Below are 9,544 nucleotides of genomic sequence, written 5' to 3' on the forward strand. Positions count from 1 at the left end.
ACAAAATTTTCATTACTTGTGAAAACATATTTCATAATGATAAATAGTAAGTTGGGATTTTATTCGTGAGAATTGAGTTTAATTTTACAATAAAATGGTTAGTACATGAACACGGCAGGATTTGAAACTAGCTTGAACTCTTCTTCTTACTGGTGTTCAAATCCGATGCTGCGAAAGTTTTTTGAACTAAGCCAGAGATTGGTAGCTTCAGGTCAAAAGTCAATCTTTGAAGAATCAACGACAGGAGCTTCACGTCTGACATGGCTCTGTGAGCTGAACCAGTTGACGGAATACCATAGTATTCACGTAGAGCTTGCAACGATAATCCTGAAGTAAGCTTCAAGCCTGTTGACATTGTCAATATCAGAACATGCTACAATCCACATCAAAGATGCAAAAGATAAACAGATTGATTGACTCACCACCACTCTTCACCATTTCACGTGCCAGAGGAAGTGTATCCAAAAAAAGCCAATTCGGGGGAATTTTTTCACAGCATCGACTGAATTCCTTAGCCAGAAATGGTACATCAAATGAACGAGCATTGTGAGCAACAAACACCACAAATCCCCCAGGTTTCTCACGGCTTTTAATATACTGTTTTAGTATCGGTATCAGCTCCTCCATCCTACACAAATACATAACATTAGTTCTACAAGTAGAATTTTATGCAGTTATTCACAAATATTTTTCCTACACTGGACATTTGCTTATATCCCATATGATATATCTGCATTGGTGAACTTTACTGAAAAAAAAAAAAAAATGAAAACAATTTCTGAGAAACCCATAGCTTCAATTCATGATAATGCTTCACCTAATTTAAAGAGTGTAGTAGCTTCAAACTTGATTGAAATATAAACTGAAAACAGAGAACCATACAGGTCCATTGGTAATGGATAAGGAACAAGACAACCAGCATTAGAGATATTTAATCTGAACTCAAATGAACTTAACAATTGTAGATAATCCTAAAGTTACATACCAGTTCCATTTTTTGTCCATCAATGTCAAGCTAGATATTGAAACTCGAACATTAGCAAAAGCAAACTGTCTATTCAGGTAAATGACACTCAATATTCATCATATAAGAGTTGCCTTGCTCCATCCTCCCCATGACAACCTCACATTCCAAATATTTAAATCAGAGCTTAGTCAATTAAAAGCCTTTATAGGTTTCCAAAGTTAACCATGCAATTCAATATAACATACATCTTTCATATTCAGTCATATGTACATTGAAAATATTTATCACAGAGGAACTCAAATACTAGATTCATCCATACCCAAGTTCAGCTAAATCTCTACTGTGCTATACAGGAAAACAATCTCTAGTTTATCAGTGCAGCTACCAAGATACTCCTAATTTTTATAAATAAAGAGAAAGTCAACATATAACCATTTCATTGGAATCTTATTACATTATTAGGACGATATTTTATAGTTGAAGATAAGCAATGAGAATAATCAGCAAACTAATGAAAAATATACCTTGGAACATCAGGTCTGCACACCATATCGGTTGAAATACCATGAACATGTGCATTTGGAACATATTTATCAGGATTCACCAATGTTTGAAACATGCTATTTTTACCCCCATGAAGATCTAGAAGTGCAATCTCAATGATCCTTTCAAGCTCTCTGCTAAAGCCTGTTGTCTCGATATCAAAAACAATTAGAGTCACGAGCTTGGCTAATTCTTTGTCCTCAGCAATCTTTTGTCGAATATCAAAGCATTGAGTTCTTTGAATTTCATTTATCTCTGTTTTATTTACATTTACTGTATTGCTTGCCGAAATCTTTAAGTTAAAAGATTCATCATAGATTTGGCTTGGCTTACTGCTTTGGGTAGTCTTGTTGCCTTCTGATTTTGTAGTAATTGGTCTTCTAGTCCACCTCTTACTATATCCCCCTTCGATTCCAGAGGATTTGGAAGAAAGCATCCTAAATTGCAAAGTATTTCCATAATCCCTACCTAAACTGTGGAAACTTTCCCAAAAATTAGTCAAGGTATGAATTCTGCATCTAGGAACTCGAAAGATTGAAAAACACATTGGAGCTGTCCTCATCTCAACTCAAGTACTATAATAGAAGATACCGACGGCAGAAGTATTCTATATCACTGACAGAAACAATTGCCTTTGACCTGATGATCAAAGCAGAACAAATTTAGAGAAACTAGGTATAATAAAACATAAAAATACAACCATTAAATATTATCAAACAACAATATTGCAAATTTTCCTATTAACTGAAGCTGCAAAACATAAAAAACAATTATATTTTAAACTCTTGGATCACCAATTCTAGATAGCATATAATGTTCCCCTCCCGAAAAAGAAAACAAAAGAAAATAAGGCCTAAAGGCTCTTTTTGGTCCCCAATACAGAAAGGAATGCACAAAAGGAACAAAGTTTCAGGATCATAAATGATAAACCTGTAATTATTTGGAACCTAAAAGCATAGAAACATTAACTCATTTGAATCTAATTCATCTACTTTGCTTTGTCAATAATTTACACTATCCAAAAGAAAACCTAACACAAAACAGAGGATTCAATCCAGTTTTTTCAAGTCTTCCTCAGCATTCAAAACAAACAAGAAGATAAACTAAAAAGCATAAAACCCACCCCACCAATCCCAAACAGCAGAAAAATGCAAATTTTAAGAAATCTCCAAAACTGAGCTTCAATCAAACAAATCCAAGTAAAACATCTTTATACTCCAAAATTTAATGCACGACAACAAACATAAAATCCAGTAACCAAACTAAAAGATCCAACTTGAAATTCAAACACCACAAAACAAAGCAAAAAAGGAGAACCCATTTCATCAAACAACAGACCAACATTAAAACCACATTCAAGTTGCATATCAAACTCATAAAGATTGCATATTTAACACCCCCACACCAAATAAACACGAAAACTTTTCCCTCGCCTTCTCGGCAACCGAACAGATAAGAATGATTATAGAAAGAGAGAGACGTGCCTGGAAGTTCTTTGGAGGTTGAAAGAAGCACATTTGAATGTAAGAGAGATTACTATAATTCTGAAAAACAAGTATTTATGGAGTGAGATAAACTGTACTTTTGTTTTTATATAGTCAAAAAGATGACCGCGTTACGCATAAAACGATGTCGGATTGAGCAAACAAATGCAGACCCTCGCCAGAACCTGATCCATGACTTGCGGATCTAATGCCCGATCCATATTTCTCGAACCTTGGACCCACCACATAACCACTCACTTTTTTTTTTCTTTTAATTAACATTCCTTAAAAAAGAAAAAGAAAATTCATAAAAACTCAATATTCATCAATGAATTCTAATTTATATTTTTTTATTTTTACATTCAAAGTGAAACTCTCTATTCCATAAAAACATGCAAAATTCATATATTGTATTGAAGCATATATTATTTTATGAATATAATGATGCCACATAATAATATAATAGCATGGAAATAGTTACATTTAGATTGAAAACGAGCTTGTTCAAACTTAATTGAGTCAGAACTTGAGATCTAAATCCGAGTTAAAATATATTTAAAAATCGATTACAAACTTGAATTTGAGTCTGACATATACTAACCTGATCTAAAATATATTAAAGAATTTTTTTAAATGATACTACACAAATTATAAGAAAACTAAATTTAAGCAAACGTGTTCGGTTAATTCAAGTCAAATTTGGCTTGTCTACACAAACTCTTAATCCATGAAGTGAGTCGAACACGAACGAGTTATTTTTCAAACTCAACTATCTTGAACTGAGCTTTTATGAAATGAGTTTTATCTTATTTGGATTTGATTAAATTTGATTCGAGCCCTGAAAATCGTAAATGAGGTGGACATTTTAGTTCAAAATTTTCATTTCTTGTTCTTGAAGTAATGCACAAGAATCCATGGTATATTTTCTTGAGAAAATCAATACCCATGTTGAGGTGGAGTCAGCTTATAGCAAACTCAACATAGCTCGGGTCGGGTACTTGAAAAGTCAATATAATGACCAATTGTGATCAATAGAGCAGCATATGAGTTTATGCCTTGCTTGAGACAATAGGGCAAGTAAAAGATGAATGAAACCCTAAGAAATTGATCACTGACAAGCAATGCTTAGATGCTGAAGCAAGTCATTTTGGTTTTGGTCAACACTTGGATTCAATTTCATGTGTGGAAACTTGGGCTTCAATTGGGCGCATTGGTAGATTTTCCATCCAAAGCCCAAGCCAGTTTTGGGTAGTCTTGTTGCCTTCTGATTTAAGAGAATTGGGCCCATATAAGAAAGGCTCATTAAGCCCATCAAGCGCCTGAAAAAAAACAACAGCTGATGAAATTTAAATGTCATTGATTGATGGGATCATAATAGTCGAATCGTATATCGTATCATATATCAAAAATTTAATTTTTTATATTATATATAAAATATTTTATTGTATCATATGATACAATTTTTAAAAAATAAAATAATAAAAAAATCTAATTAACACGTCGTCATTTTAAAAAATATTACAAACACTCTTGAAATTTTTATGATTTCTCATATATACTCTTATGATATCATCATTTTATTTAAAAATTATATCAATTTACATCAGTAATATATATTGTGTCCTATCGTAGGATACGTATTATATAATACATCTTCCGTATTGTATACATTTCATATATCTTATGATACATATTATTTTTTATCTATATTATATTATATCATAAGATATATATCATATATTATATGATATTGATAAGTATAAATGGGAATGACTTGGTAGGATTGAAAAATTCTTTAAAATATGCTTTCTCGAAACCTTAATAAGCTAACCCATTTGATTTTAAAGGTTGACCGTTATTTTAATTTTTTTTAATTATTGAATTTTTTTTATAATGAAAATTGTGAAAACTTATTTTATATTTTTGAATTTTCTATAAATATGATATTAATTTATTATTAATAAATATTTTTATAATAAAATATTAATTTATTATTACTATATATTTCTATGAATAATGTTATATATAAAAATAATAATATGATTAAATAATTAAAAATTAAAAATAAAATAATATTAAATTATATAATAATATATCATTATTTATACGTAAAAATTATACAATTGATTTTATTAATTTTGAATTCCAGTGTATTTAATATTGATTAACTACTACTATCATCTTTGATTTTAAATATTTTATTAATTAAACATTATCGTATTTTAGGGAATATTAATTAAAATAGGCAGTCGCTTTCCCGCTTAAACGTTTTTCGGCAACAATTTATACGTTTTACCTTTTTAAGCAAATTGAATTTTTCATCTCAAAAATACCCTCATTTAATTTTTTAACGTTTACCGTAGTATTTCACCGATTAATTACTTACGTTTGACTATACGCATTAAGATTAATTTATCTGTAATGAATAAAATCTATAGATTGAAAAACAGATATACTATAGATTGAATAAAATCTACAAATTGAAAATGTTAATCTATGACTAAAATTGAAAAACACATTGAAAATCTATAGATTGAATAAAATTTATGAATAAAATCTGTAGTATATATGTTTTTCAATCTATAGATTTTATTCATTACAGATAAATTAATCTTAATGCATATAGTTAAATGTAAGTAATTAATCGATGAAATACTATGGTAAACGTTGAGAAATTAAATGAGGGTATTTTTGGAATGAAAAATTCAATTTGTTTAAAAAGGTAAAACATATAAATTGCTGCCGAAAAATGTTTAAGCGGGAAAGCGACTGTCTATTTTAATTAATATCCCGTATTTTAGATTTTTCACGAGTACAATATTAATTCATTATCACTTTCTTTTAGGTTAAATGAATATGATATCAACTAATTAATTAATTATTATTACCTGTTAGATATAATATTAATTAATTAAACAATAATTGCTCCCATCTGGTTAACTTGCAAACTTGATTTTAAGGTTCAGGGTCAGCCCACTGCCCTAGTTTTAAACTCTGGCCAAAACACTATTTTTCACCCAAATTTTAGTTTAATACCAAAAGTATATCTATAATAATTAAAAAAATTAAACATTTAACTATAAGTTAATTTCTATTAGAATTTTATGTTAAAAACAACGGTAAAATTATCATTTTATCACTAAATCTTAAAACCCAAAAAATTTATATAATTTTCTTGTTAATTTAGAAAACTAATAATTTACGCTATGATTAAACTTTGAAAAATTACATTTATCTCATAGGGTTTCAAATTTTCAAGTAACCTCTCCCTCTTTGGCAACCGACAACCTCTGACTATCTCTCTCCCTTCTTCCGGTCTTTACCTCATCGAAGAATACTAAACTTCATCTAAATGAAAACAAAAAATTGTCTTTGAACTATGATGAGACTGAAGTAATGACAAGACCTGATCTTCATGCAACGAAGACAATTTTGTCCAAATGAAGTTTCCTCTTCTTTGATAAGGATGAGATTGAAAGAAGGGAGAGAGACAGTTGGGGATTGCAGGTTGCCAATTGCCAGAAAGAGAGATGTTGCTTGAAAAATTGAAACCCTAAGATCGGAAAATGCAGGTTTTTCAAATCTTGGGTGGAATTTTTGTTATTTCATTTTAACTATATAAATTGAAGGATATTTTGGTCATTTCACTTTATAAGGATAAATTTTTCATTTTAACCTTATCCGAATAGATATCATCTACATTAATGACTCATAGATAAGACTTTGAAATTTTAACGTGTAATTTTGAGATTAGGATGTCCTTTGGCCTTAGAAACTCCAAGCTTGACCTGTCCTACCCACAAGCCTAACATGACCTACGATCTCACAATTCATGTCATCCACAGGCCAAGCCAAGATAAAGGGCTTATGGCCACTCCAACCCTACCATGTCTAGAGAGAGACTTAACTGAATTTATTTGTTCACCCAAAAAATAGAAACAATTAATTCATATCATATCTATATCCCAAAGATAAAAACCTCCACAATCTTTGTCATAAAAAAATTCATAATAATAAATAGTGGACCGATCCATACAAATTGATTCACCAAGATCTGCGAAAGTATGATCCAAAAACCCTAGACCATATCGCTAGTGTTACCATACTTGTCAGCTACCTCGATCCATTAATTGACGAACTGAGGCATGGTCCGATCCCTAAACATGGTGGGCACACCAAAATCAGTCCGATCCATGGGCCATGGCTGTGTCTATCTCCGCCGGTCTTGTGTCATCATCACTACTCTCAATGTGGCTCTTAATTTCTATCTTCAAAACAACTATCATTAACAAGAAAATTGGCCTAAAAATAGACAGTGAAAGGCTGAGTGATTTGGAGTGATTATCAACTTTCAAGCAAAAACAAACCCACTTGACAAGGCCAGCAAAGAGAAAGCTGCTTGCTCTTCCTCTTTCAACTTCCTTTTTCTCTGGCATCTTTGCTTCTTCTTCACCAGCACAAATGGCGACAGTGATGGTGAAGATAATGATCTCTCCAACATCATTTCTTTTCCCCAAACCATTAACGGCATCTCGAGATTCTCACCCAAATCTGTGTTATTATTAACAACAAAAGCATCACTACCATCATCATCAACTTTGGCAAAAACACCTTGTGCAGAGGCGGAGTTTGCATTTGTCATATAATGTGTTGTTTTGTCTTTTCTCTTTTCTGGACGCCTGCTGTTTAAGCTTTCAGTAACTCTCTTTTTCTTCCTGTATTTGATCCCACATGCGTTACAAAGTGACTGAAACAAACAAAAACAGAATCAAACATTATAACCCACTTCCAAGAATCAAATATAATAATCAAAACAAGACACAAAATCGCAAACCCAGATGAAAAAGCAAATCAAATCATCTGGGTGCTATAAAAACATAAAAAGGAAATGAATAAAGCTGTTTCTCGTGTTTTTTAAAAAAGGTTATGATTTTGATCATTGAAAAACAAAACCAAAAAGAAACAGAAATAGATATAGAAACTTGAGCTCGTGAATTACCTTGGGACCAGCAGGGCCACCTCTCCACAAAGGAGTTTTTGTAGTCTTGCAGTCCGTACAGAACTTGAGATTGTTGTTGTTGCTTTCATTCATCATGTTGTTGTTGTTGTTCAATGATTTCCGAATCAAGAAAACCTGAACTAAATAGTGGCAGATGCTGCTGCTTACTTTAAAACAAAAAGGGAACCAAAAAAGCTTAAGCCACTTTTATCAGCTCACCCTCAACAAGAAGCAGCAGTGAAGAAGAGAAATTCGCAAGGAGGAAAAAAGACAAAAGGAAGAAGCTTTGAAAAACTAAAAGGAGAGAGATGAAGAAAGGGTTTAAAAGGGCATGTTTTGTTTTGTTGCTACTAAACCTATTGACCGATGCAAATAAATAAAAAAAATAGAGGAAGAAAAAAAACCCTAGAAATGAAATTATATGACAAAAATACCCTTGCTCAACTCACTCGAGGAAGTGATAGACACCAAATCTAGATAAGGGAATGGGGCACGTGGCGACATGCAGGGACAGGAGGGAACGAATCAGTTTCAATTACAAAGCAGAAGTTTGTAATGGTGTTTGTTGTAGGAAGAGAGATAAAAAATTATTGAAGGGAAAAGAGAGCAAAGAGTGTCGATAAAGAGAAGGAAGGAGATCGCAGTTGGGTTTAAAAGGAGAGAGAAGTGGGAGAGGGAGGGAGGGGGAAAAGTTTAGAGAGAGGAGTGAAAAAATTCTCTAAACTGCCAAGGTCGTGTTGTGGTGGCCGGTTCCTGGCAGGGGCAAGTTGCCACCATGCCGTCGCCCACCAGTTCGGCAATGGTTATGTCGATTTCGCTTGTCTTCCTTCACCATCGCCTGCACAAAAATGTTGAATCTTGTTGCGCCACCCTGCACAAGACAACATTGCCAACTGTTCCCTTGCCGCCGTGTCCATGCATTATCACCATCACACTAGCTCTTCTCAACCAAATCTCTTCCAAGCCATCTCCATCAGCATCCACCTGTGTTCAGTGGCTTATTTCTTCCATTTCAAGATGCGGTGCAGCGGCTTTTTTCGCTACCGCTCGTCTTCGTTTGGCTCCCCCCATGGCTTATCGGGTTTTGGTCCAATTTCCTGAGTTCGAAATCTAAAGGGCGTTGTGTTATTAACTATTAAAATGTCATTTAATATTGTAATGCTAAAGTTTAGGCCAAACGAGTCTAGCTATTTTCAAAAACACACGAAAGGTTTTAGAAAGGCCAAAGGACTATTTCCCACTCGAGGAATGCTGATTTTTCAAAATTAATTTTGAAAATTCTATTTACCCATTCATGATTATTATTTTATATTTAATATTAAAAATAAACTTAAATATGATTTTATTTTCTTTCATAAATTTAAAAAACTAACTTTTCTCTCATAAACTAAGTTTGAAAAAAATCACATTTTCCTCTTAGAGTTTAGTTTCAATATCCAGTCACTCTTTCCGATATCATCGCTTGCCGTCTCTTCCTTCCGATGGTTCCCCTTTCTCTGACGGCCTGCCTTAACTCCACCCTAACCCCTCCAGTGCTCGAGAGATGTCGTC

At 32.6% G+C, this 9,544-nt stretch overlaps 2 protein-coding genes across 3 annotated transcripts; both read right to left on the reverse strand.

The window, feature by feature from the left end:
* Window positions 1-34: 34 nt before the first annotated feature.
* LOC123220079 (exonuclease DPD1, chloroplastic/mitochondrial-like) lies at window positions 35-3,101 on the reverse strand. Of its 2 annotated transcripts, none has more exons than XM_044642082.1 (4): window positions 2,995-3,101; window positions 1,492-2,149; window positions 423-628; window positions 35-345 (listed from the first exon to the last, which is right to left on the reverse strand). In XM_044642082.1, the coding sequence occupies exons 2-4, from the start codon at window positions 2,070-2,072 to the stop codon at window positions 128-130; spliced, it is 1,005 nt and encodes a 334-aa protein (XP_044498017.1). In that variant the 5' UTR covers window positions 2,073-2,149; window positions 2,995-3,101; the 3' UTR covers window positions 35-127. The 2 variants fall into 2 exon arrangements, with proteins under 2 accessions (XP_044498017.1, XP_044498018.1); XM_044642083.1 differs by having other exon boundaries at window positions 2,916-3,009.
* Window positions 3,102-6,924: 3,823 nt separating this feature from the next.
* Window positions 6,925-9,170, reverse strand: LOC123220888 (GATA transcription factor 15-like). Its single transcript, XM_044643485.1, has 2 exons — window positions 7,994-9,170; window positions 6,925-7,741 (listed from the first exon to the last, which is right to left on the reverse strand). Exons 1-2 carry the CDS (start codon window positions 8,087-8,089, stop codon window positions 7,346-7,348), a joined length of 492 nt encoding a protein of 163 aa, XP_044499420.1. The 5' UTR covers window positions 8,090-9,170; the 3' UTR covers window positions 6,925-7,345.
* Window positions 9,171-9,544: the final 374 nt, after the last annotated feature.

Source organism: Mangifera indica, chromosome 7, assembly GCF_011075055.1.
Source record: "Mangifera indica cultivar Alphonso chromosome 7, CATAS_Mindica_2.1, whole genome shotgun sequence".
Classification (NCBI taxonomy): domain Eukaryota; kingdom Viridiplantae; phylum Streptophyta; class Magnoliopsida; order Sapindales; family Anacardiaceae; genus Mangifera; species Mangifera indica.

Excerpts from the sequence above, each read along its gene's own strand:
- LOC123220079 (XM_044642082.1), bottom strand. The coding sequence starts at position 2,072 with ATGAGGACAGCTCCAATGTGTTTTTCAATCTTTCGAGTTCCTAGATGC. Across the intron at positions 629-1,491 it reads TGCAGACCTGATGTTCCAAG|GATGGAGGAGCTGATACCGA; the intron begins GTATATTTTTCA and ends GTATTTGTGTAG. Across the intron at positions 346-422 it reads TGAAATGGTGAAGAGTGGTG|GCTTGAAGCTTACTTCAGGA; the intron begins GTGAGTCAATCA and ends CAATGTCAACAG.
- LOC123220888 (XM_044643485.1), bottom strand. The coding sequence starts at position 8,089 with ATGATGAATGAAAGCAACAACAACAATCTCAAGTTCTGTACGGACTGC. Across the intron at positions 7,742-7,993 it reads GTGGCCCTGCTGGTCCCAAG|TCACTTTGTAACGCATGTGG; the intron begins GTAATTCACGAG and ends TGTTTGTTTCAG.